Source organism: Populus trichocarpa, chromosome 8, assembly GCF_000002775.5.
Source record: "Populus trichocarpa isolate Nisqually-1 chromosome 8, P.trichocarpa_v4.1, whole genome shotgun sequence".
NCBI classification, from domain to species: domain Eukaryota; kingdom Viridiplantae; phylum Streptophyta; class Magnoliopsida; order Malpighiales; family Salicaceae; genus Populus; species Populus trichocarpa.
Genome location: NC_037292.2, coordinates 14,339,759 through 14,366,818, shown reverse-complemented (window position 1 = coordinate 14,366,818; position 27,060 = coordinate 14,339,759). Strand labels below are relative to the sequence as shown.

Below are 27,060 nucleotides of genomic sequence, written 5' to 3'. Positions count from 1 at the left end.
ACTCAATGCAAAAAAATATTTATTTAATGGGTGGTCCTTTGTAATTTTTTACCGACGACAACATTATTTTATAACAATACTGGACTATATGTGTTTAGTTTCATTATACATATTTTCATCCATAATGCACACAAAAGATGAAAGTTTATTTTTGAAGACTTGAAATAAATCACTTAGAACTCAACATTTTTTTTACATATTTTTTCATTTTCAAATATAACAAATTTATAAAATAAATTACACAAATAAAAAAGAGTTTGCAGTTAAGTTCTATTGCATATGAATGAAAAATAATAATTAAATAAGGCAATGCTTGTTTTCGTAATCCATTCATGCTTTTGAAAAAATTTAAATTTTTTGACCCAGACACGGGTCTGTCAGACCCAAAACTCTTAGGTCTTGAATTGTTTGCCATACTCATGGCGCTTGTGAGTCTAGTATTTTTGCTAGTTGCGGCAACCAAATCAGACCCAAGGCACTAAAATAGCAGAGAAGAAGCAAAGAAAAGAAAATTAAAAAAATATCTTGTGAAAAGATGAGAAATTAAAAGTAAAATTACTATTACAATCCACAGTAAAAGGTCTATTGATCTATAATGATTTCCCCATATTATTTAACTTTTATTATAATTTTTAAAATCCATCGAGATGAAAAGATTAATTTTGTTTTTTTAAATCAAAACAATATTATTTAAACTAAAAAAATTCAATGAAATAACAATCAGGTTTTGACCGCATCAAGCTCAAATCGTTTAAAACACTAGATCAATTTAGGATTTTAACTGAATAAACTTTATTTTATTTTTATTTAATCTAAATCTCGAATCAGCCGAGTCTCCGGTTAATTCATCGGTCAATCCGGTTTTAAAACAAAGGTTCAATGTCGAAGAAAAAACAACGAAAGAAAAAACACACCAAAACACAAGGGTGTGCTTGTATGTCCTAAAAATCCCAAATCCCTTGTTAACATGCACCATCTCTTCTTCTTCTTCATCACCATGCCCCCTTCTTCCTCCTTCACCCCAAAACCCCTCAAATCCTCTGCTGCCTCTTCGTCTTCTTCAAACACTGGAAACACTAACTCCAATCCAAACCCAAGCACCCTCCCCTGCAAACACTCGCCATCAGCAACTCTTGACCTTCTCATCCTAATTCTAGTCCTTTTCTCTGGCACTTTCCTCTTAACTTCTTACTTCTCTTACATCTTCAACTCCCTTTCTCTCCTCCTCTCCAACACCTCTCTTTCCCTCCACTTCCCCCCTTTCCCTTACATTTGTGGGTTCTTCGCTCTTTTCATCCTCTCCGTCCTTTTCATTGAGTTCTGCTGCGGACCCAGATCTCGAAAGTGTGACAAACCTGGCTGCAAAGGCTTGAAGAAAGCGATTGAGTTTGATTTGCAATTGCAGACTGAAGATTGTGCTAAATCCACTGCTGGTGATGACGTTGATAAGTTGCCTTGGAAAGGGGGGACTGAATCCAATCCTGATTATGAGTGTTTGAGAGCTGAATTGAGGAAGATGGCTCCGCCTAATGGGAGGGCTATTTTACTTTTCCGTGCTAAGTGTGGATGCCCTGTTGCTAAGTTGGAAGGTTGGGGGCCTAAACGTGGTCGCCGGCATAAAAAGTGAGTTTTTTTCACCGATCTTTTTTGGGGCTTTTTATTGATCCGGTTCGTGTTCTTGTTTTTATTAGATCAAAGATCATGTTCTTTGCTATTTTTTTATGTGAATTTATAGTATAGTTATGTGTGAAAATTTGGTATGGGATGGGACCAAATTTTGTGTCTGATGATCACTGGATGTTGTTTTGTGGGTACTTTTGGTAGTTACATTCGACGTGCTTCGGTCAAATGTTTTGATGCTTTTTTTAGAATGTCCATGTCGGTAGAATTATGTGGTAGTTCAAAGTTTACAATGAACGCAAATGGTGTTAATTATATGTCTGATTGAATCTAGTCGACGCTGTTATGGTACATGTTCTACTCTGTGAAAAGTATTTTATTTAGGGTTGAGGTAATGATTATCTGTATATGTTCGATCTAGGAATTGCATTATACTTATAGAGTTCCGATTGCTTTTTGTCTTTATCCTCGGGAAATAAATGGATTACTTGAACACATTCTCGGTTGGGAATAGGTACTTTTAGCTGTTATCTGCTTCACTTTGTTTTCCATTTCCATAATGTGGTCTTTTGTTGAAGAGTCATGTGCCAAACCATTCTCAAGCGCATTTGGATTTGATACTGCTATGTCTGAGATATCTAAACTCTACTGTAAATGTTTTGGCCTTGATGGTAGTTGATGTTGATTGAAACAACATATTCATTATTTTTCAAGAAACTTTGGTTAGGAATGCGTAGATTAATTGATTATTCGAGGGGATGGTACTATCTGGCTTATTTGTCTGAGTACTGAGTTGTTGAGCTCTCCCTTTTCATTAATATCTTCAAGACTGGTGGTCCTTTGGCTTTTCCTGATCAGACCATCATGTGCTTCAGAATTTGATTTGTCTCTGTTCGAAAGATAACATGCAAGTTCTTTTTTATGTTGACCACTCCAGAATGGTCCTGTTTGCACTTTGGAGCTCATTTGTTTTCTTTTGTTAGCTGGGTTGTTTTGCTGGCATCTAGACAAATATAGGCTGTGCAAATTAGGTGAAGTTTGCGAATTTAACTGTTGTGGACTGAATGCAAACTGATTTTTCTGTGGATGAGTGGAGGTGTATAATATTGAATTAAGCAAGTCACATGGTGAATCATGCTCAGTTGGAGTGGAACATTTAGGACCTTAATGCTGATTAGGTTGGTCGAACAATAGGCATACAGTTGATACTGGTTAAGTATTAGTTGCTGGTCAATAATCTCTATATTCTGTATTCCTGACACACTTGGGTACTTGTTGAGTCTCTTTTTCATTGTGGGGGCACAGAGTGATAGAAGGTTTGATATAATAAATCTTTGCTTATAGAAGCCATGGCTGAGATTTTACTTACTAATCATGCAATTATAAAATGACTCTGAAGTGCTTCATTTGCCTACAGTTAGAGGTTTTGGCTCCCTGTTATTTTTCCCAATAAAATTTCCAGCTAACTTAGTCTATGTAATAGGAGTGTAAAAGGTTTGATCAAGAGAGGCTTTGCCTGCTTCTAATATATGCTGTAGTTATACTGAATTAGATTTTCTTGTACTTGTCCTTGGCTGCTCAAGTTTTAATGTCTGACTGGCTATATTATGCCCCAATCACCTCCCAAGTTGAAAAAGAAAAGAAAAGGAGTAATAGAAGGAAAGGAAAGGATATGATTCACTGGGCTATGGTTAATTCATTTGACTGAAGGAATATTTGAAGTTCAAGGAGAAGAGATCTTCAGTGCCTGTAGTAAAGTATGTTTCATGGTTGCAACAAGATAAATAGTATTGGGTTGGTTTGAAAGATTTGTGTGAGAGCTAGACAGGGCTGTTGATGAGCATCAACATAGTGGTGGATAAGTGCAAGTGATGAGGATGGATGGCTGCTGGAGCTAAATTACATAAAATAAGAATTTGAGCTCTGGAGCGTAATTCTAGAATGTAGATAAACAATCTCATAAACTTAACCATATTGAGCTAAGTGAACTCATGGCTTGTGTATAGCCTTCTGAAACCGTTAGTGTTAAGGATGAAAAATCCCCCCCGCAAGCCTCGTGTTTTTTTTCTTTCTCTGGGATGTAATTATACAACAACATTCAAAAAGCTCCTGCAATTCTGAAATATTATCTGTTGTCATTAGGTTCAAAATCTTCTAGTTCTTATACTAGCTGGCAATTGCTTAAACATAATTAAAATTATCCTATGCTTCCTCCTAGGTAGAATTTTCAGGTTCTTAAACTCCTCCAAGGTGTAGAGTTTTGGAGGAGTTGGGGTGTGAGGTTGTTAATATCATTTTGTGTTCAGTTGACTTGTGATTTAAGTGTTTCCATGCCTTTTTTTTTTCATCCTCTCTTTCTCATCTTTTCTCTGTGGGAGTCTTATAGAGTTCTATCAAAGGTTAGGCTTTGGAAGCTTCCTTGTCAAAAAGTTTAGGCTTCAAAAGAATTTGGTCCTGGTGGCAACTGTTCTAAAACAGCCACTAGCATTGCCAAAGTTCTGCGCAACTTTTTCTGCTTAAAAGGTATTGTTGGATCTTGTGCATTAAGCATTTGCTTGATGGTCATCATTGAGAGCAGTGAGTTACTTCCCTGTTCCAAATGTGCAAGCTTCTAATTAGTAAAATCTGCTCTGTGCAATTGGTCCTACCCTATTTGAAAGTTATTAGTATTTGTTTTCTTGTGTTTTATATAGTTCTTCCTGACACAATTCACCACTTCTGTTGTCTGTTAAAATAGCAGTATCCCATAAAGAAACACCTTTTCAGCTACTTGTTAGCAGCAACTTGTTAAGCAGCAATTAGTATTTACCTTATTTCAGCAAACTCCTTGTATGGTCTAGAGTCTCTCTGGGAACGTACTTGAGCTTCTGGTGACTGTTCCGTGCTTTAGGTAGTGCTGTGGAAGATTATTTAAACTCACCCTGTTGAACAGAACTGATAAGTTTGAACCATGCATAATCCAAGGGATGCTCCTTTCAATATGGATAGAAGTTAATTTTCTGTTCCTGGAGTGAGTTGATTCTTACTGGCAGAGATGGACAGACTGCCTCAATGTCAAATTTAGGCAAATTCTAAAATGTCAACCATGTTTAATTGATGTTATTATGCAAATGAGAAAATGGCTTTTGCTAGTTAATCTTGATAAATCTACATCAATTCCTTTTTAGTCTCTCTCGAGAATCTTTGTTTAAGCATTAATACTGATTTAGTCAAGGTAATCTCTTGATTGCAATATATTTATCTGTCTTTTGGCATCTCATACAGCATCACATGGCTATTTGGCTGTCTTCACTTTGTCTCGCTAATTTATTTTTATTACATGCTAATCATCCTTATTTCTTTGTAAGTTAGCAATCAACTTCTTTCAGAACTTCTCATGGCTTCTTTTTCAAGGGCTCTCGCTCCCTGAATTACTGGATTTGGCAGGATTTTCTTATAATAGAAACATGTTTAGTGTTGGGGTGATGTTAGTCAATTATAAACCAAGTTTTAGTTTCAGCATTTGTTTGGATTGCAGGAGGAAATGGCAAGACCATTGTGCAACTATTTAGTCATCTATAGTTTTCATGTTTTACACAATTCATTTACATTGACAAAACATTATTAGGCTACTTGTGATACTTTTATAGTACTATTTAAACCCTTGTGGTGTAATATTAATCTAAACAATTTACTTGGTTGTTATGGTTTTAACTTTTGGATTTGTTGGCACTTGTAGGGCTCTGGCTAATGTGGCTGCTAATGGAGGAGATCATCGTTGATAATTCATGATGGTTTCGTTGTCATGCCGTCCTTTTATATGCCTCCTCTATACTATTTCCTTTACCTTTCAGATTTTGGATGTTCCTTCTTTCTAGAAGGATACACTCCTTGATCAGGACAGTTTTCTAATCCTATGATCTGGCCGAGCCTCGGATTCAACATGTCTGAAACACTCTTGCCTTTACATGAACTTTCATTAAAAATTCTCCTCATTTCTGAAAAATCATACAGATTTAACTAGTGACTTCCATTCCTGGAAGGACTTACAAATTTAATGGGAATAAATATATAGTAGATTTTCCAAATGAATGGTTGTTTGCTTTAATAATTAGCTTCTTTTGTTTGCCATGCTCTTCTAATTTAGCTTTATCTTAGATATGCACAGACCTTGATGCGGGTGAGGAGTTAGAAAAGGTCAACAAGGAAAGAGCCGAATCGAAGACTTTTGTTTTTCGATGCTCTGCGAAGGCCAATTTGAGGATTGAATGAAGAATGAGATTAGACTTCCGGGAAATCCCCAAACCTTCTTACCTGTATATAATACAATCGTTGTTGAACAGGATTGATCTTTTAGCGCTCATAATTTCTCGACTAGACTTGAGCCATTGATGATTTTATAGAATGGTCAGCCTAGGCCTTCTTTCTGGACGTGAAATTGGAGGGGCTCAAAATTAAAACCTTTGGCCCTTTAAGATGATGTTGTCTCTCGACTTTCCTCTGCTATCTTCTTTTTGTTAATGGATCATGATGAAACATTTCTTTCCCATGCAGAAATCTGTAGTATGTTCATTAGATCGGCCAGGCATAAATATTACCAATATTAACGTAAAAGGTTTATACAACACAGACATGCTAATATGTTAACGAGGTAAGGCTTGAATGTGTGTCTATACTATATGGATTTGGTTCATTACATCATTGTAAAAACAAATTTGGGTTATTAGGTTTTTTCATATTAAGTTCTTGGTTTCTTATGTTCTTGAGTTAACGAATCAAACGTTTTTATTATTCTATTTATATCCTTATATTATATTGACATGGTTCACCATGTTCTTATATTTTGATTCACTGTGAAGGGTGTGAATGTTTTTTACATATCATAAAAACATGCAATGTTTTGTGCAAGCCACAGAGGTGAGATGCTGCAGGCATTCGATGGGATCCTTTTAATACATACACTGGCAGACAATGGGGGAGTTTTGGGACGTCCTGAACCGCCCTAGGCAGAGGACTTGTGGTTGAGTCTTCCATTAGAGATTGATTACAGCCTCGAATCATGCTAGGAAGTTCAAACCCATTGGCTAACCAGAGTCCTTGTGAAAAGGCTTGGACAATTTACTAAGCATGCTCCTCAGTGGTTCATGTCACAATTCCATTTCGATAGGTATTTTGGTTTTTTAATTAGAATGAAATGTTTTAGTTTCGGAGTGTTTTAACGTGTCATTTCAGGATTTTACTGTTTATATATATTCAACAAATATAATTCAAATTCAAGATAAATTAATTATAAATTATGTAATACAAACACAATGTCAAACAAATATAATTTTAAAATTTAAAATATTTCTAAATAGTCAAAATTAAATAGTTCTTTAACTTAAAATAATTCGAACTTGAACAAAATATCAACATATAATGAAAGTAAAAATATTTTAACACATATTTTAAATATAAAGTTAGGTCAATGTTATCAAAGCTAATGAAATCTAAATCATTCCTTATTTTGCTCAAATTCCTACAAAGTATAAACATGAAAAAAACAACATGAATATAAACCATATATATTACTGATAAATCTAATTTTAAAAAATTAATATCATTGTTAATGAAAATAGTAATAATAATTTTCAATATTATTATTAATATAATTGTTATTGAAAATAGTAATGAAAAATTTTTTTTTATTCTTTGATAGTTTAATTAATCAAATTGAACAAGTTTGACTCAATAGTTTTTTAAGAGCAGAATGCAACATGTAGAATAAAACCGGAATATTCCGATTGAAATTTAGCCGAAAAATTTGAAACAAACCCAAATTTAAAATGAGATGAAAATTGTTCTGTTTTGTTCCGTTTTTTGAATTGGTATGAAATATTTCGACCATTCCGGGTGAAACAGAACAGAATTGACAACCTTGGTCTAGGACCCTATGTTACAGACAACAAGCCTTTTGTACAAGACATCCCCTTTCCGTTTCTGAAAGTTGAAAGAAGCTTACATTTGAATAGAATTTGGGAGGGACCAACTAGATGTTAGAAAACTGGCTAACCTATAAGACTAGAAAACGACTGGAAATCATTGATCTTCGATTATCAGTTCAGCAGCCTCACCCATAGTCTCCACCCCACCAGTTTCCAGCAAAGCCAGGGCAAGATCCTTCTCATTCCACTGCCTCAATCCTTTACTAAGTCTCTTCAAAACATCAGCATCCACCTCTAGCACCCAGGAAGGCGTGCAGCCCACCATTAGGCTCACAAAACCAGACACGTAGGCCCGCCAAGTAGTGCAATCACAGCCAAGTGATATTTTCCCATCAAGTGCACTCGCAAGAAATTCCATGTGCACACCAAGTACTTTGGGACGGCGTTTTGATGATGAGTCAACTCCCCATGCCAGTGCCCCGCAATGGACTGAAAAGAATGCCAGGGCATAACCCCCAAGCATAGCGACCATCCCCTTGGACCCTTCTTCCTGCTCAGACCTGTGAACAGCTATAAACCAAGATGGTAAAGTTTCTTTAAACAATGCCTGAACCAAACCCAAGCCACCAGATAACCATATTAAAGAGGCCCCGAGTGAAGCTGCAAGTTTCACTCGGGTCATTGCTGCGGTGAGCGAAAACTGTCCACACCTCAGTCCATTTTTTGATCTCTTCAACTTCTCTAACCTCTCCCTTGGAAGGCCAGTGCATGCTATTTCTCTCACAGAAAGCATCATGAGTGAAATGATATCTTCCATTAGCGATACAATATCTCTGATGCTTCGGTAAACACGCAGATAGAGAATTCCTGGAGCAACTGGGGAAATCCCCCCACTAAAATGGGAACCAAACCCATGGCCAAGAAGAGCTCCAACACCACCATTGCTTGAGATAGCTGCAGCATTCGGACCAAGTGTCGCAGAGAAGCAGCTCTTAAGAAGTTGAAACACTGCATCATTATTGTGAAGGAAGACGGTACGGGATGCAGAAAACACAAGGAAGTCAAACCATCGCTTTGCCTTTTGGGTCCACAGAGACGCCACAATTGGCATGCAAGGCCAAGGACAACCAGCTGCAAGGGATTCCAATGCTGGACCAGCCAAATTGAGAAATCGTTCTGAGGCTTTGTCAATTTTATAGGTTATGGTGAGGCTCACAAAAGCAGCCAGGGGCAGTGGAATTGTTGCCAGAGAGCTCACACCTGTGAGAATGACAAGTCTTAGTTGGAATATCTAAGTAACCATTTCTAGAGCACAAAAAGGAAAGATTTTACAGCAGTCTTTTTGCAGAACCATGTTTCTATACTGCCTATGATGGTATAATGTACATCTGGCACATGTAGAGCAAAGAAATAGGATAGTTAAGTAATATTAATATAATGCTTCTGACTTGAAGTAATAATTATAATAAAAGCATCTGGAACTTGTAATTCTAGCAAGAAAAAACCTGCAGCAAGGCTTGGGACATCAACACCAGTAGCAGCTAATATTTTCTTGATCTTCTCCTCGACAATGGACAAATTTGCTGCAGGACTGGGCCAGTCTGTACCATTCATAAATACTGGTTTCCACACTCCACGGCTCACTTCAGCTGAGAAGTAGCTCACAATGGTTGCCAAAGATGCGGGAAGAAAATCAGCTAAATCTTTAAGGCCTGAGAGTTCAAAAATCATAAAGTTATAACAGCATGCAATTGGCCAAGGCTACAATGGAAAATAATTTACTTTTATCATATAAGGGTCATGTATCAACAAACACCATCAGAAGACTGTCTTTGGTTGCTTAGGTTACCAGGCCACATAAATACATGCCATTTGAGAAAATCTAAGGCATCATAGGTAAGTGTTGCCAGAAACTTCCAGTTCCTCAAGGATAAGTTTTCTGAACAGAAACTCTACAAATTTTCAGGTTCCCTATATGACCCCACTCTACAGATGAAATCAGACAGGCATATACCAACCTGTAGCCAGTTCACGAGGAGAAAGTCTCCCATGAGCACAGGCAGTCAAAGCAGCATCAACCACAAAAGGAACAGCTTCCAAGATATCCCAAGCTGGTAATTTAGGTCTTGGAGTAGAATCATCAGTTCCAGGTCCAGATGAACCACTACTTACAGAAGTAACGGTAGTTAATGACTGGCTTCCTCTATTAATCTTTCTGAACATCATGTTAAGAAGCACGTTGACAATCTGATGAACAGGAGTTCCATGAACAAGATCAGAGAGAGTTGCAGCAAGACATTTTTGATGCTGTCGATACCAGACTTTCAATTTGGGAAATGAGTCCAAAAATATGGGCTGTGCAGATGACGAAGTCGCAACTGCTGAAAGTCTCCTCTTGTTCTGATCCTTGAGGACATTTCCAGAAGAGACTAGGTGGGAGTTTCGTACTGATAGGAGGTATTCAGGAGTTAGCTGGGATCCAACTGTGGGTACATCTCCCACTCCACGTTCAAGAGGAGGATGATTAAACCTCCATAGCTTCAAAAGAAGAGCAAATGCATTCGAAAACACAGCATGGGCAGAGATGTCTTCTCCTGTGGGCAGAGTCCATGAGACATCAGGCACGCATGAACCAAAAACCTCACAGATGGGCATCAACGAGCATGCAAGTTGTGGAACCTGGAAAGCATAAAAAAAAAAACAAGGGGAGAAAGGAGTTAGCTTGTGGATGAAATCAATATCCCAATCACTAACGAAAAATGCCCCTAAAGGGAAATGATTGAAGAATCGAAAGAAGCAAAATAAATTTCTTGTTTAAGAAAAACAAATCCACTTGATAGATATGCTGTGTTCATTATAAATTCCAAATCCAATAAAATTCATAAGCATACTATATCATGATGATATGAGCTGTTATACCAATTGTAGCTTTGTCAATCAATCTCATCCTTTTTACTACCTTGTTCCTGTTTTCCAATTTCAGAATATGCTCCAATCAAGAACTGAAAAGTAGCTCAACTAAACCAAAAGAAAAGCCTTCAACCAATACAATGGGCCACCAACAAGAGGCTTGCATGTTTATTCCCCTTCAACAGGAAACATCATGCCAAATTATCAAGTATCATGTTTATGTCCAATTTTAAATTAGCAATCTCTGAAGCTTTGCTACATACACCCAAGCACCTTCAACTTCAATCACATTGTTCAGTGGTGCTCAAGCTACTTTTTCATTTCTCAGAGGCCAAACCAGCCTTCAAGCCAACCTAATTACATGGTGTATTGCACAAAATTAACCGAGCACAAAGTATCTTCAAAATCAACAAAATATATTCAAACCAACAATAAAATCATTTCTTAACAAAACAGTGGAAGATTGAGCATCAGTAATCAGGGAACTCACTCACCAAGCCATGTAGGGAGAAAATCTGAACACAATCCACAGTTGCTATTCCCACAATTAGTACATTCAGGATTGGAGCGTAACGTATCAAATGGCTCTCACTCCCAGAATATTCTGCAGGAACCGGAGGAGACAATAATCTAGTAATGAAATGAGCAGTGTGCTCCTGCATAAAAATTAAGACGTTGGAATATTTTGAATGGTTTTGGGGGAGGTTTCAAAAAAGCAGTTCACTTGACAAAATCTTTCTCACAGTTACCAAGTATCTGCTTACCTGTATATTCCAACCCCGGAGAAGAGAAGCCCCGCAAAGAACTGTAGCAGCAGATATCTTCTCATCATCTGATCCCTTGACCGCAAGCTCAAATATTTTCTCGAGCTCTGCTAAGCTTCCATCAAATCCATGATCTTAAATTCAGTTGCTTTACCCTTGGTTAATTTACAAAAAAGAGCATCTGACATACCTGGCTTCAGGAAAGAAAAAAAGTACTGAAGACCAGGACAAAATCGAAGAAGTTAAGGATAAGGAAAATTTATTTACAGAGACTTCATCCTTGGTTTTTGTGTTGGAGGAAGCATCCACATACTAAAGGTAGCAGCTAAAAGAATCATCTCTCGACTCTTTAATGTTATTAGATTTCATTTATCTCACTTTGCAAACCAATACATCAAGCCTGAAAACTACTTAGGGTCTTAAAAGTTGGAATTCACCAGAGAAGGGTCCCACCTAAAATTTCCATTATAAATAATCTCTCCATTAAAAAGACCCTAGCCTCCCAATCTCTCTAGTTATTTCTTCTTTTATAATTAAGCTACAGAATCCAAAAAAAGAGGTACAATAGGGAGAAAGTTTTGAACTGGTAGGGCATTGTGAAAGAGATTGAGGAATGAATTGATCCAATGGACTACTATTTCTCTAGCTTTGCATAAATAAAGTTTCAAAAACAGAAATACGATCTGGATAAATTAACAGCAGCAACTTTAAGATGAAGTGTGAGTATACCTTGAAGCGGGACTTGAAACCAGAGCATTGACCATCGACAGAGAAAGTGGGACCCCCTTCATGAATGATGACCAACCAGGCACCTGAGCTGGCATACTGTGAGGTATTTGGTTGATGCATCCATTGACATACCCAGGCCAGAAATATGCTGACGTGTCCAATAGACCTCTTGCAATGCAAGCCTCAACAATCAGATGTCTCATGTTTCCAGCTGAGAGTAAGAGCACAAGACCTACAATTAGGAAACCTTGACAATGTGTTGAAAGAGTAAGCAATAGCCCAGATGAATGAAACATTGTAAAGCTGCTGCTTTGGGTACATTGGAGTGAATGTTATATAAAAGTAACAGAGAGATCTTGGCCAAACATCAAACACTTAACAGAATGTTGGGAAAAGAAAAGATTCCTATCATTAAGACAAACAGACGACTGCAAAGTTTACAAGAGTGCATGATAAATAAATAAAAAAGTCGTTCAAAAAGTTCAACATGATAAAACTAGGGAACTTCCCCCTTCTGTAAGTATTGAGGTCACTTCACTTAGATCAACCATTGCTTAGTACATTAATACTATGTCATTTTGCCTTGTTGTCATTTAACAGATATGACTCCTGCTTATGTAAAAGATTTTCTCCAGATGACTGTTGCAGTGCAGATATAAACTTTTCTGCATTTCTCTAGAAAGCAAAGCCAGTTGATACCAATGCCTCCTTGCTTCTTATTGCCTATGATTGACTGCACGCATGCAGAAAGTGAGGGATCTAGGATTGAAGACTCGAGGGACCAAGAATTCTTCTTTTTTTTTTCTTTATAGTGAAAGGGATTATACTTAAAACATGTCAACTATTTTCTTTTTAGGCATTTAACTGAAAGAAAAGAAAGTGCATGCATAACAATTTTAAAAGGGAGGAAAAATTACATCCATATGAGAATGAAATACAATGAAAGAAATCATTTCAAAGCAAAAAAAAATGGAAGAAGCATTTTACTTGCAAGGATTGAACAGGGAAGAGGACCAAAAAGGCTGCGTTTTCATCCATTGGAAGGGAGGCTGGCCCCTCGTGGATCCATCTCTGAATGCATATTTATGTGTTCACATGTGCGATCCACTTCCATTCTATTCACAATTCTATTCAGTTGTAAGGATATTCTTTGTGGTTTCTGGGAAGATGTTTGGGGTGCATTGTTGAACCAAGGAGACCCTTAAGCATTTATTACTGCATCTATCCTACATTCCTAAAAGATTTTTTGGATCCTCAATCAAAGATAGTGTTGCTCAAAACATTGTTGAGGAATTCAGAAAGTTATCCCATTTTCTTTTATTGGACAGGTTATTTGTGAAAGATCACAAGCCCAGATGCCAACCTGCTACATAGTTGCAGCTTTGAACAATTGCCTAATGCACTAATGAAAAACTTCAATGAGGACCAAACATGACTTACAGCAGTTTATCGGCAGGTCTTTCATGCTGATGCACTCAGAGTATGTACTCCCAACATTGATGCCTGAAACAAATAACATGGCTTTCGCAACAGCCTGATTGGCTGAAGAAACAACAGATTGAGGTGGACTCAGCAATGTCTGATAATCACCCAATAACTGTAAGCTGGACACTAAATCAATGCGGCGTTTTCCTGAAAGTTTTTTTTCTTTCCAGTGATTTGTTGAGCCACATTCTGATTCATCAATAGGTGTGTTCTCATCTTCAGCAATAAGATCAGCAACCACTAGAGTTGTGATGGATAGTAAAATGCATAAGCGAGCATCCAATCGAGGGATAGGACCCTCAATGGGTTCCCTTTCCTGACAATCAAGGATAATTGTGAATGATTTACATAAATAACCTCTTGAAACAAAGAAGAATAAGCTCTCGAAAAGCTAGGGAATAAACTCATTCCATTCCGTAAACAAATGTGAAGACTCTAGAATAAACTAATTCAATGAAAATAATCCTAGATGGGAATGCAATGAAATACAGACCAAAAGGACAATTAACAAACCAAGAGAGAGAATTTTTTTTCCCATCCCCCTCTGGAATCATTGTAGTCAGCATGAGGCATGTGTAGCCTTGACTTGAATGTTTTGTGAAACTTCATGTTTATGCTCCACAACATTTCTTTTAAATATATTTATGAGGAAATTTGAAATCCAGAAAATGGATCCTAACCCTTTGAACAAGACGGAGAGCTGCAACCCAAAGGCCTAGAAAGGTTTCATGCCATGTGGTTCCATTTATTGCTTGAAGGGCTTTAACTGAACCTGCGCAACATGAAAACTTTTGTCACTCTCATTTTATACCTGTTCTGTAACAATTGAGATAACATTATACAGGCTTAAAGAATATCTCAACTCTGGCCCTACCGGTTATGATTTCAATAGCACTTGTTGCATTAACTTGATACCCATCCATGGCATCTTCTAATGCAAGATCAAGAGGAAGCCATAGGGCAGAATGACTAGCTCCTTGACACAAACCAGAGGAAGACACTAGAGAACCAAAAGCCATAACTGAATGGAACTTTTGCAGTGAACTTGTCTTCGATTCTCGACTCAATACTATGTTACTACCTGAACCTGTAGTCAACTGCAGAAGATCCTCAGCAGTAAGAATTTTTGAATTTCTTAATGCTGATGAATTTGTTCCAAGCAGCTGCAATCTCTGGAAGAACCTTATCCAATGTGTGGGACTGAAAAAGCAGTAAGCAAGTGTGTGTGAGTGATTGCACATCCAAACCACAGGCCCAACTGAACTCAATCAAGCTACTTGTGAAGAGTCACAATGACTATAGACTGCTAAAATTTGAAACATGTGACCAAGAGGAAGAGGCAAGTATAATTCATGTGATAACACAAATAAATAGGAGAAAACTTGACCAAGATCAATTTTAACCATATTCAATTGAAGGTCAATGAACAAGCTTCATTTCAATGCCAGGAAAAACCAAACATAAATCTAAATCTCAGGTTGATTGGCATAACTAGAGTTGGATGATAATTTTAAGAAGCAATTCTTACAGGGTAAAAGATACATACAAGTTCTGGCGCACCAAGTCAAGAATCCTTGAAGTTGATTTATCTTGGAGAAATTTTCCAATCATCTCAATAGCCATTATAGTATTCATCTTATACAATTTCTCGTGATACTCAGTTTGCATCTGGTTGTAATTATCATTTGCATCAATTTCCATTTCTTGAGGTTTGGTTGCCCATCTGGACTTCATCTCTGGTATAAGTTCCAACAAGCCTTCATCATCCAATGAGGCATCTAACAACTGTGACACGATTGAATAGAGAAACTCAACCACCAGAATCCCAGGACTGGTAGCTTCGAGACCAAAATTATGGGAAAGATGAAGAACACCATCTATTGATTTCATGACCCTGCAATAAAGAAGGCACAAATTACATATGTAAACTAATCTATTCTCTAGGCAATTATGGTAGAAAATTAAAGGAATGCTACCTTACTTATCACTACCTGGCTTTAGAATGCTAGCCATTTTATTAGTATTCATGAAGTGCATATACAATGAAATCATATGCAATTAGGAGCTCAATTGTAAGAAATAATAAACCAATGCGAGACATAACTTCCTAACTGTGGCATGCAACAACTGTTGTTCAAGCATGCAAACAGTTTAGACTTTAGCTATGTCATCTTGGGAACTTTAAACGCTCTTGATCTTTCTTCCACAGAAATTTACACCCCTAAGTTATTTTCCTTCTTTCCTTCTTACTTCGTTCTTTTTTTCCCCGCTTCCCTTGCAAAGCACACATAAAGAATATAGCTTTACAAGGCATAAACCAGCACAGTTTGCAGCAACCAAGGACACATAAAGAAATGAGGAAACCCATTGGCTGTTGAATGGTAACCAGAAGGTAAAAGAAGTCACAATCTAAATCGTTAACACTGCCAAAGCAAGCAAGGTCTCCAGTTCTCATATGGTACAGAAGATGAAACTTGAACTCACATCTCATAGTTTGGCACATTAATTTGGCCCTTCAATGCAAAAGCAAATGTTTTAAGGAGTTCCATATAAAGCCTGTATGCCACTGGCCGAGACCGTCTGCATGGAACAACCCTGTGGAAACAAGCAATACAATGAATTCACATTAAAAAAAAATGTATACCGGATAAAGAAGAGATTCCAGAAATTTTCACTGAATTGCATACAATTCAACACTAATATAAAACAGACAAATCCACATCCATCCTATATGGCACTTCCCAGTCAAAGAACAACAAATGAATACATGAGTAATCCAAAACAAAGCTGATTAGAATTTGAATCTCTAGTTTCTGTAAGAACCACAACGCAACAAAAAAGATATGATGGCAATGTAGGGCTACATCACTAATCTAAATGCTAAATGCCAGACACATCCATAATGAATCAAAGCATTCCTAATGTATAGACCTGTATTCCAGAATTAAACAGGAAATCAAATCCACATCAAGATCTTATTTTGGCATTGCTTAACAGCAGAAAACTTTTCAAGAAATAGAATGCCAGAAGAATCCCAGCCTTCACTGATCATAGGTTTTTTCCACCCAAAAAAAGAAAAGAAATGAAAAAACAAAGAAAGAAAGCCCACTCCTCCGATTTTAGGAGTAAAGGTCAAACTGAAATAGTCTATGTTCAGAAAACTGGATTGAGTGTGCGATTGCTAACATAAAAGCAAGAGCTTTTGACATTGAAGTACAGTAAATAACAGAATATTGACTCTTGACAAAAAAAAAAAAAAACAACAACAGAAAAGACTCAAACTTTACCAACTTTTAATCACCTCAAAGAAAGGAAATCCCATCAAATTCAATAACCAAAGAGAGGCACAGACAAATTCAATAACAGGAACAAGAAGGAAAAAAAACCTGTCAGAAAGAAGTGCAAGAACCATCAAAGGAGGCACAATCCTGAGAGCCAAGGCCTTCTCAAGAAGCTTCCACAAAATGGGCATATTATTATCCCAGAAAATGTAAGAAACCAAGACATTAGCAAGCTCTGGAGAAGGCAAACCGACTCCACTGGAGCTCAAACTAGACGATACCTGAAGAGCCCATATTAGAGGATCACTGCCTTTTTCTTGGGCCACCTTAGTTATCTCTAAAACACTATCCCATATGGTGTTTTGCATAGATATGGCCATCTGGGGCCAGTATTGTTGTGGATTTCTTTCTTTCACTTGAGGAACAGAAATCTTTATGGGTTTGTATTGAACAACATTACAGCAGCAGCCGCTAAGCTTCTGTTTCTTTGGCTTTTTAAACTAGAAAACTGAACTCTGTGGACGTGTTGGGAGGTGTGTGAGTTTTAGTTGGTGACAAATGTAAAAGTCAAACAGAGATAGGGGTAGTGGTGGAGATTTAAAAATATCTGGGGTCCATGTGAGGACAACTAAACCCGTCTCTTCAGAGATATGGCCCACCAAAGGAATCTTAATTTCATTGGATCTAAATTGGCCTAACCTTTTTTTTCAATAAATAAATCCTAATTTTGGGTACTATACTATATATGTACGTAGATATTATCATATTTTGAAAAAAAATCACTTGTGAATTGTAGTGATCAATCTGATAAATCCTGTTATTAAATTTTATGGAAAGCTAGACTTTAGTAAGGACTAGATTGTTGGTTGATTAATTTTTTTAATGATTAATTTTTTTTTAATTATTACTAATGTGTTTTTAAAAATAAATTCATAACAAGTCAGGAGTTTAATATGATTTGATTTAAATTTTCTATTTAGAAAATATCAAAATAACGTTATTTTGATTATTTTTTTAAAAAGAAAATCAATGAATTTTATCTCTGGTTATGAGTAGTTGACCTAATTTTTTTTATCAGGTCAGTCTTTTAACCCATTTTTCTTCAACTTAGATTAACAGGGTCGAAGTCGATCAGTCGAACCGACCTGCGTGTCATAACTAAGCTTACAAGTCCTTAAAGTTATCAATAAACAGATATTTTTCAATACATATATTTGTGTATCTTTTCTCATATATTTGTTTTACTCAATAACATGTATGATCAAATATGTTTGCAGTCTAACCTGATGAATAGCTTAACTGGTCAGACATTGAGTTTGCTTCTTAATAGTCACGAGTTCGAGTCCTCTCAGGGTCACTGGATATTTATATAGCCATTAACTTTAAGATTTGTGGAATTAGTCGAGGTATAAATAAACTGTTTGAACATTCATATTAATAAAAAAAAATATTTGCAGTCTAGTTTTTTTTTTTTTTTGAATACAAGTGTTTTCTCATAAATTATAATTCTTTTGAAAGCACAACCCTAAGATCTACTGTAACACCAAACTCACATCCCAATTGAAGATGACGTATCACCTCCAAGTTCCAACCCATCCATCCACGTGTTTCCAAATTTGTTTTTTTTTTTTTAAAAAAAAAAAAGGAAGGAAAAGAGGAGGAGGAGGAGGAGGGGGGTGGTGGCAAGGGTATTTTGACGGAAAAAACCCTAAAAAAAGAAGAAGATAACTAGTGGTTAGGGGGTAGGTGGAGATGATGACAAGGGGTGAGTTTTCCGATCCCATCGCATCACCAGGAGTTGGCCCAACAGCATGTTATGTGATCATAGCACAGTACTACTTTGTGTCACGTTTGGACAGTTAACCTTTTCGGTTCCACTTCGAGGGGGAGTTTGGTAGTAATGCCAGTAGGGGGCTGCTTTTTGTCCTCTAACATTATTGTCTGCTTCTGCCTCTTGATGTTACGCCGATATTGATGCGCATCCCCTCCGGGGTAGGTAAGCACTCCTGCCTGCAGGCTTCCCTTTTTTATTATCCGCGGTTTCTGTTTTTAAATTGATTATGATTTCAGAATCACTTGATTTTTTTTAACGAGCATGTTTGTACTAGTTTGTATGTTTTTTTTTATTAATTTTATAAATTTTAAAATTAATAATTATATAAATCTTTAATGATTTTAAAAAAATTTAAACTCATAATCATTAAAAATCAAATTTAAAACCTGATTAATTAAGCTATCCCATAATTAAATCACTTTATTATCCAAACAAGTTAGTAAAAGTTAGGGTTCGAAAAAAGACAAGCATACTAAGCATATGTGATAATATATTGTAGGGGTATTTAAAAATATTAAATGAAGTGAAAGGACAATTATCAAGCATGTATTATTAATTATGAAAAGTGGGACAATCTTCGTCCAAAGGCTCAACATTTCCACCAAATATTATCGAAAAAGAGAGAGAGTAAAGAAAGTGTTTGTTATCGAATAGGGTTCACGTAAATTTTCAAAGGGCATTTAATTCTTGCATGAACAAATTCGATGTTTATCCACTTTTGGTGACTTACAGTGTAAGAAAACGGTAAAGCATGCAGAAAGGGGGCTTATGGGATGTTTAAGATGACTGTGTAAACACATGCTAGCTTCTATGGTTTCATTTTAAAAAATAAATAGATTTAAAAAATTATATAAATTATAGAGTTTTCATAACCGATGCTCCAACAAAGAGTTTTTAATAAAATTCATATAAAATTATAAAATAAATTGATTAACTCAATAGTTTTAAAATCACACTCGAGGCAAAATATAATTTGAATCATACCCCATAATTACTAAGAGATTATTTAACTTTACAATCTAATTATGTAATATCCTATATCGACGGATGAGGGTTTGATAGCTGATCTTATTAGTAGTGCTGGTTGCTAACATGTTGTACGCGTATTGGGACGTCAGACTCAGAAGTGGACTCGCGTCATTAGGAACAAAACCGTGAGGACGGTAATGCCCAAAACGGACAGGCTGGGCTGTTACAAATTATGCTTTTGAATTTTTTATTTTATTCTCTTAAGTTCAAAGTAATATATTTTTAATGTATTTTTTGTCGTTTTGATGTATTAATATTAAATAATAAAAAATTATAATTTTAATATATAAAAAAACAGTTCATAAAATAATATCTAAGAGCCAATACTCAATAGTATTGATTAATAAAGCGAGGTAGGTGAAATGGGTTAGTCATCCGTGTTCCTGCAGATGAAGGTTGGTAATCTGATTAGGAAGTGGTTAAGTGGATGATAAAGTTGTTAATTTGTTTTAGAATCTGGCTCTTCGAAGAGAGGTAACAAATTGCTAACATGCTTGAGGTTGAGACTTTGTCCTTTTGTAAAAATTTAATTTTTTTTTTTGTTTTCGTATCATTTTTTATGTATTAAAATTAAAAATAAAAATATATATATTATTTTAATATAATTTCAAGAAAAAAACACTTTAAAAAACAACAATTAGCGCAATAAACTCAAAATATACAGTTGCCAGCCCCACCTATCTGACGTCCAAGGCAAGCAAACATGATTGAAGAACCTATCAGCTATAACACCCTAATAAATTATGTAAAAAACCAAGACTTTCCCAGCTTTGGTGCGGGTATGGTGATAGGTTACCAGACAGAAGTTTATACCTCACAACCACTCTTGTTGCCAAACATGACACCCTTACACCAAACTGACAGATGAAAGGAGTGGAGAGGAGAGGGACATGATACACTTCAGACAGTGATAGATTAAAGGCTAAGGCTGCAATGGATGTGGCTCTTATTGAGAATTTTCTGGTTTTCCTTCCCAGAGATTCCATTAGAGATGAAGTCCAGACCTTGAGCATAAGCCTCCTCCCAGACAAGGCTCTAGCAACTCCCCTCAACATGAGGATTCAGTTTCTTAAGGTCTTTGATTTAATTATATTCATTAACCAAACAAGCTAAACTTGTAATTAACTTTGATTACTTGAAAAACCCTATAGTTCAATCCACAAACAAACAAAAAAATTGGTTTTTTCCCATCATCTGTCCTTTTGCAGATTTGAAATTCCTTACAAATTTATAATTGACCAGAAGATTACCAGGCTATGCAGAAAGAAAAATCCTCAGATCAAATGGTAAACAACTCAATACTCATTTAATCATGATTACAATAATTACTACTTTGACAAAAAGAAAATTGATTAAAAGATTATGATAAAACATCACTTATTCATTTAATCATGATTACACTACCACCCCAGCATCAATTCATCAGTTATAGAGGCAGTGGATAAGTGTTTCTTTGATCATGAATGCTTCTGATGGAGTCATCTAGGCAGCATCTTTTCTCTTTCCACCCTGTACATCAAACGACTTTATAGTGAAGTGGTGGGTTAGCAGCATGATTGGAAGAAGGCACCTGATTGAACAATTACTCATTGACATCTTCCCTCCTAGCAAACGGAGAAGGCAACATTTCCTATCATGCATTCTGAATATTTTTGATTCTTCAAAAGCTCTATCATGTTCAAGAATTTTATGGATACAGCTGCATTCGAGCCGCAACACGCGGTGCAGAGTTTCACTTCCAAGTAGGAATTTCACTAACAAACTTACACAGGTCCACAAGCATGTCAAAATATATGGGAAGGCTTCATGACACAATGACAGTTCAAAATCTCTAAGATTTAAGTAATAATTTCAATTTGTTTAGATGAACTATAAAGAACAAACAAAATATGATACTGACATTCCACCTTGAGACCATAAAATAGTGCAATATTAGGGCATGACACCTCCTGGATTACGACATCCACTAAAAGTAAAAGATATACCAACCAGAAATGATAAAACATATGACAAGTTTAGAAACGGCCCAGTATAAATAAACAATATCAGTTTGCACCGTGGACTACATGCCTTGGATTTGCTACCAAGTAGACTATGGACAAAATGTCACCACAAAGAATAGCAACCAAATTTTATGATACATGAGGGAGTCATGACAGACGAGGACTTCTAAAGAATAGTAACGAAATTTTATGATACTTGAGGGAGTCATGACATACTAGACTAGAAGTCCTCGTCCATCTTGAAAACATAGTTTTTCCCACCATCTTGCAGGCTTGACATAACAGAAGCCTTTTGATAGTCCCCTACCCTTCTCTCAAAGAAATTTGCTTTCCCTCTGCACAATGAAACAAGCAGGTAAAAATAAAACAGTGAAATTTGAGTTCCAAGTAGAGGACACCATACTTGATCCCCACCCCCCCAAAAGCTACAACATCAAAATTCAAAACGTGCAAGGTCAAAACATGGACTTTTTTTCTTTCTTTAAAATGCCCACCAATTTATATGTGAAAAGCCCTTAGTGACATTACCACCTAATCCCATTTTTGCACAACTCAGGCTAACATTTAATATGGTGGAAACAATCTGTAGACACGTTATTTGCACAAGTTGTTTTTCAATATCAGTTTCGACCATTACTACCCTGTCCCATTCTTTTACAAGGTCAGACTCCTTATTTTTCTCACTCCCACACTTAATGTGCTGAAACCACAGACCCACTACGGACCAATGCTTCTAAAAAGAAACACTTTTTTTTGTCCACGCAATTTATGATAGAAGTTTGGACTCCATGGTTGATGGGTTTTAAAATAGACTAATTTCTAAGAGGCACCGAGCAGAGGCATTTGGTGCTTTGTTGAAAATGATAAACCAGTTCTGCCAAAGGGCAAAGAAACAAAAAGTTAAGACAAAGGAATCAGGTGAGGATGTCCCAGCCATTTTGCAATGCATTCACAAGGTTACTATACTCACTGCAAGGATATGAATTCCATCCAATCAAAGGGATTTTCAACATTGTACTTCTTCTGATAACCTAAGGCAACCTGAAAATAAAGAATACAAACATGTAAATTTCCTTTTCTGACGATGAATGACGAAAAAGAAGGGCAGGATATCAATGAAGAAATACCAAAAGACGGTCAGCAACAAACTTTATGTAGTCGCCCATCAGTGTGGCATTCATGCCAATCAATGCACATGGCAAGGCCTCACAGACAAACTTGGTCTCAATTTCCACTGCTTCACCAACAATATGATAAACTTTTTGCCAATGAAGTTGCCTCTGCAACAAACTGTAAACAACAAAAACATAGATGTTTCCAGTAAATGTTTTTCCCATTATATTAGAAACACCAGGAGATCTGTGCATCGATGTGGCTCAAGTATTAAAGTCGACAATTAAAATATATATATAAAGAAAAACAAACAAGAGAGAAAAATCTAACCTATAAAGAAGGCAAGCAAAGTCACAATGCAGCCCCTCGTCTCTAGATATTAGTTCATTCGAGAATGTCAAACCTGGCATCAAGCCTCTCTTTTTAAGCCAGAAAATGGCGCAGAAGCTGAGACCGACAATATACAAACATCGTATATAATCTTAATATGCGATATGAATGCCAACAGAGGAATGAAGAAACAAATATCAAATATCACAAATAACATATAGCAGTATTTTTGTTGTAATATTTGAAGATCATTACCTTCCTGAGAAAAAGATTCCTTCAATACAAGCAAAAGCAACAAGTCTCTCTGCAAAAACCATGGAACTGAAAAACGGAGAAGAGTGAGAAATTATTGAAAGCATGTGTTTCAGCAGGAACACAAGCTCGCAAAGCACTTCTAATCCTCTTAGCAAAGTTTTTATTTACTGTTTTAAAAGTATCAGAGAAGAATGTTGTACACCTCTGGATCCAATCCAATGCCCACTTTGCCTTCTCAGCCACACAAGGAATGTTTTCAATAGCATTAAACAACCTATGCTTCTCCCTTGAGTCCTTGATGTATGTCTCCAAAAGCAAACTATACATCTCTAAAGATGAGAAACATAAATTTTCCGAATCACGATGTTTGTAATGCACCATAAGAGAAAATTCCACTAACTTCACTCACAAAACTCTACCAGAATGAATGTTCTCCATTGCAATTTGAAATCCATAGAATGCCCGGGCCTGAGACAAAGAAAATGCCTTATTATTAGACAGTCAGCTTGGAAAAACCAGAAGCTGATTGCTCAAAATATGCATCCTTGACTACACCTAGACCACAAAGAATCAGCTTAAAATGAATATGAAGTGGTCACAGATTGTCAGAAGCAGTATTGGGTGATTGAATTCAACACACAATAAACAACTTGAAGCAAGCATGATATTTAAAATGAGATCCAAATACAGGTAGAGCATGAATATACCCATAACTGAAAAGGTAACAAAAGATTCTTAGGAGCTTAGCCAATAAACTCACCTCTGGAATTTGAACATCATATAGAAATCTTGCAGCCAAATTTTCCAAAACAATCCCATCAGATGCAGCAAAAAATGCCAGCACGTGGCTTATGAAGTGTTTCTCTGAATCAGACAGTGCTTCCCATTGCTGCATGTCCCGGGAGAGATCAACCTCCTCAGCTGTAATAACACTAACAAGTTAATTAAACAAATTGATGATAAAAGGTAAACAAGGCAAATAAAAAAATGAGCTCTCAAGAAGAAACAGCATGTAGGGAACCTGAAATTTCAACAAACAGAGATATCAAGAAAACATTCATCAGTAACACAAAAGGAGAGGGGAAGGAGGGGCTGCATTCTCTCATACCATCACTCTCATAAACTCAAAAGCATTCTTTCGTATCATTTCCACCAACACACTAACAATACTCACAACATGGCAGTTGGCACTGCCTTCTTCTTACAAAATATCAGTAGAATGATTATTGTCTTGCCAGAAGCGATCAACCTGTTTACTGTAATATACTTCATTAATCCATGTTCATGAGAGCCCCAACATTATCATTGCAGAAGAGTGCATTGATCTTCTTCACACAGCAGTAAAACAAACTTCACCTATTGTAACCAATACAGCTCCCTCCAACATTGTTGGATGGACAGAGGGTACCCATGAAATCAAAATGATTTAACTTTTGAACAAGCAGCTTATTGTGTACTGAAATGGAAAAAAATCAGCTTCACCACATCCACCTTTCTACAAATTACTGCCTACCACTCATTGCTGTTAAGCATAGCTAACATACTTGAATTTGTCGAACTTACTTTTTGGCATGACAAGACTTCTCAATTGCATAGCTCACAATCTTGCCTATATCTACTACCCTGCTTTGATTCTATAGAAAACATCTTCACCCATTACCATAAACCACAGCTAATATACATGAGATTTTTAGAATTTACTCTTTAGCATAATGAGACTTCTCAATCGCATAGTGCTCACATCATCTTCTCCATATCTACCACCCTGCTTTGATTCCATGGACAATGTCTTCTTCATTGTCTCGTTCTATTGGCGAGATGCAACAAAAGTACAGAAAAAGGCCCCCATAAGACAACTCTGTTCCATCCAAACCAACACCATTTCTTTCTCAACTCTTGGTTTTCGCTAAATTTGAAATGCATATATATTACCATTTAGTTCAGTGTAGGGTAAAACCTCCAACTTCTGAGCACTCATCTCCAATCATGTGTAACATCATCATCAAGTTGGATGCGCCATCAGATATCCTAACTAATAACATGCCAAATCATTGTTTAAAGCAAAAGGACACTATCTCTATAATCAATCCAGTAAACTCTGCAAAATTACATATAAACTCACATTCCTATCAGACCTGAGACAGTCACATCTCATGTACCACTCTAAACCAAGTTGGCAGGACAGATGTTGATGAATTGAATCCAGATTAATTATATATTACCACACCCTGACTGTGAACCATGCTTCCAAATATTTGAACTACCTAGTAGTAGATAAGGAAGAAAAGACATGTGCACACTTCTCCAATTCTCTGCACATAAAATAAAGGGGTTGGCTGGCTTCTTCTTATACAGAAGCAACAAGTTCACATTCGGATTTTCCATCTCAGCAATCCTCGAAAGCCCACTTATGGAAAGACATAGTATTTAAAGGAAAGAAGGTTTTTCCTATAAATTGATACGGAAAACGGTTCCAAATTTAATAGAAATTTGATGAAAGGAAGCATTTTTAAAATACAACAAAGGAAACCCACTTTCCAAAAAATAAAAACTCCCTCTTTCCATCAAACTATCTAGCCATGCAATTGCACATGCCCACTACAAAGAAACAACCAAACCAGAGCGAGAGACAGTTAACAAATTAAGAGAGAGAATAAAGGAGAGAATTACCTGTCCAGAAACTGGCCTCAGCCTTCTTATACATCTCCCAAAGCTCCTTATATCTGATTGGAAACATGCAAAACCTCTGGTTTTGTTCCTTCAGTATTGGCTCCTGTTTGTCTTCTTCCCTGATTCTTTCACTCTCTGTTCCATTTCTTAAAGAACCCATTTTCTTTTTTACAGTTTTTCTTTTGTGGAGAAAGGAAAATAAAGAAGAGAAACCCTACAAAAACCCTTCTTGCCTACAAAGAGACACCGTCAGAAGTCATTTGTGACTGATTTTAACCTTTTTGCTTCTTCCTTTGTTTTTGTGCAATGGGAAGGCACAGGGAATTTTGGAAAACAGTCTCGTTTGAACTTTGAAGTAAAAAATATTCACAGTTTTTATTATTATTTACTCGAATACTTTAGTGTGTCTTTGCTACCGGGTGCAAGGTACTGTTTTTCATGTTAAAATATATTAAAAATATTTTTTTAATAATAATTAAAAAAAAACTAAAATATTATTTTAAATAAAATATACTTTTAAAACACATCCAAAAACAAAAATTATAACACTCTTCTTAAACACTCAAACATCTTTATTCATGTACACAGTAAGGTTACCCTTTTTTATTAACTTTTTTTTCATTTTTTATTTTTTAATTTAATTATTTTATTACCTAATTTTATTAAACAAAAATTTAAATTATAGTTAAAAGATAAAATTATAAAAAAAAATATCACAATGTAAAATAAAAATAAAAAACACTTGTCTAATCTAAAAAAACAGGGAATTTTGGAATACAGTCTCGTTTGAACTTTGAAGTAAAACATATTCACAGTTTTTATTACTAGTTACTCCAATAATAAAGTGTCTTTGCTGCCGGGTGCAAGTTACTGTTTTTTGGGTTAAAATATATTAATTTTTTTTAATATTAAAATAAAAATAACTTAAAAGTATTGATTTAATATTATTTTAAATAAAACATACTTTTAAAACACATTAAAAAATAAAAGTTACAACATTCTTAAACGCTCAAACATTTATATTCATGTAAACACAGTAAAGTTACTTTTTTATTTTTTTATTTTTTTATTTTAATTATTTTATTACCTAACTTTATTAAACTAGAATTTACATTATAGTTAAAAAAATAAAAT

At 35.9% G+C, this 27,060-nt stretch overlaps 3 protein-coding genes across 7 annotated transcripts; 1 reads left to right on the top strand and 2 right to left on the bottom strand.

The window, feature by feature from the left end:
- Nucleotides 1–897: 897 nt before the first annotated feature.
- Nucleotides 898–6,030, top strand: LOC18108743 (uncharacterized protein At5g19025). Its single transcript, XM_024606017.2, has 2 exons — nt 898–1,623; nt 5,339–6,030. Exons 1-2 carry the CDS (start codon nt 968–970, stop codon nt 5,379–5,381), a joined length of 699 nt encoding a protein of 232 aa, XP_024461785.2. The 5' UTR covers nt 898–967; the 3' UTR covers nt 5,382–6,030.
- A 1,371-nt stretch (nt 6,031–7,401) lies between these two features.
- Nucleotides 7,402–17,224, bottom strand: LOC7454243 (mediator of RNA polymerase II transcription subunit 33A). The gene is made up of 12 exons (XM_024606539.2): nt 16,798–17,224; nt 15,896–16,006; nt 14,958–15,305; nt 14,286–14,611; nt 14,092–14,183; nt 13,367–13,727; nt 11,927–12,137; nt 11,198–11,312; nt 10,928–11,089; nt 9,542–10,202; nt 9,029–9,235; nt 7,402–8,783 (listed from the first exon to the last, which is right to left on the bottom strand). Exons 1-12 carry the CDS (start codon nt 17,070–17,072, stop codon nt 7,678–7,680), a joined length of 3,975 nt encoding a protein of 1,324 aa, XP_024462307.2. The 5' UTR covers nt 17,073–17,224; the 3' UTR covers nt 7,402–7,677.
- Nucleotides 17,225–20,836: 3,612 nt separating this feature from the next.
- Nucleotides 20,837–26,292, bottom strand: LOC7481626 (ribonucleoside-diphosphate reductase small chain A). Of its 5 annotated transcripts, none has more exons than XM_024606335.2 (10): nt 25,927–26,292; nt 24,017–24,177; nt 23,676–23,724; nt 23,459–23,585; nt 23,257–23,322; nt 23,002–23,118; nt 22,686–22,848; nt 22,529–22,599; nt 21,775–21,893; nt 20,837–21,159 (listed from the first exon to the last, which is right to left on the bottom strand). In XM_024606335.2, the coding sequence occupies exons 1-9, from the start codon at nt 26,084–26,086 to the stop codon at nt 21,779–21,781; spliced, it is 1,029 nt and encodes a 342-aa protein (XP_024462103.1). In that variant the 5' UTR covers nt 26,087–26,292; the 3' UTR covers nt 20,837–21,159; nt 21,775–21,778. The 5 variants fall into 5 exon arrangements, 4 of the variants coding, with proteins under 4 accessions (XP_024462103.1, XP_052310792.1, XP_024462104.1 ...); XM_052454832.1 differs by lacking the exon at nt 20,837–21,159 and adding an exon at nt 21,203–21,317; XM_024606336.2 differs by lacking the exon at nt 20,837–21,159 and having other exon boundaries at nt 21,551–21,893; nt 23,459–23,575; nt 23,666–23,724.
- Nucleotides 26,293–27,060: the final 768 nt, after the last annotated feature.

Bases quoted from the DNA above. Each gene is read 5' to 3' on its own strand.
- LOC18108743 (XM_024606017.2), top strand. From the start codon at position 968: ATGCACCATCTCTTCTTCTTCTTCATCACCATGCCCCCTTCTTCCTCC. The intron at 1,624-5,338 runs GTGAGTTTTTTT...TGGCACTTGTAG, and splicing joins CGTGGTCGCCGGCATAAAAA to GGCTCTGGCTAATGTGGCTG.
- LOC7454243 (XM_024606539.2), bottom strand. From the start codon at position 17,072: ATGGCCATATCTATGCAAAACACCATATGGGATAGTGTTTTAGAGATA. The intron at 16,007-16,797 runs GTTTTTTTTCCT...TTGTTTCCACAG, and splicing joins CTTGCACTTCTTTCTGACAG to GGTTGTTCCATGCAGACGGT. The intron at 12,138-13,366 runs GTAAGTCATGTT...TCTTACTCTCAG, and splicing joins AGACCTGCCGATAAACTGCT to CTGGAAACATGAGACATCTG.
- LOC7481626 (XM_024606335.2), bottom strand. From the start codon at position 26,086: ATGGGTTCTTTAAGAAATGGAACAGAGAGTGAAAGAATCAGGGAAGAA. The intron at 23,586-23,675 runs GTAGAGTTTTGT...TCTCATCTTTAG, and splicing joins AATGGAGAACATTCATTCTG to AGATGTATAGTTTGCTTTTG. The intron at 23,323-23,458 runs GTGTACAACATT...TCCGTTTTTCAG, and splicing joins GCATTGGATTGGATCCAGAG to TTCCATGGTTTTTGCAGAGA.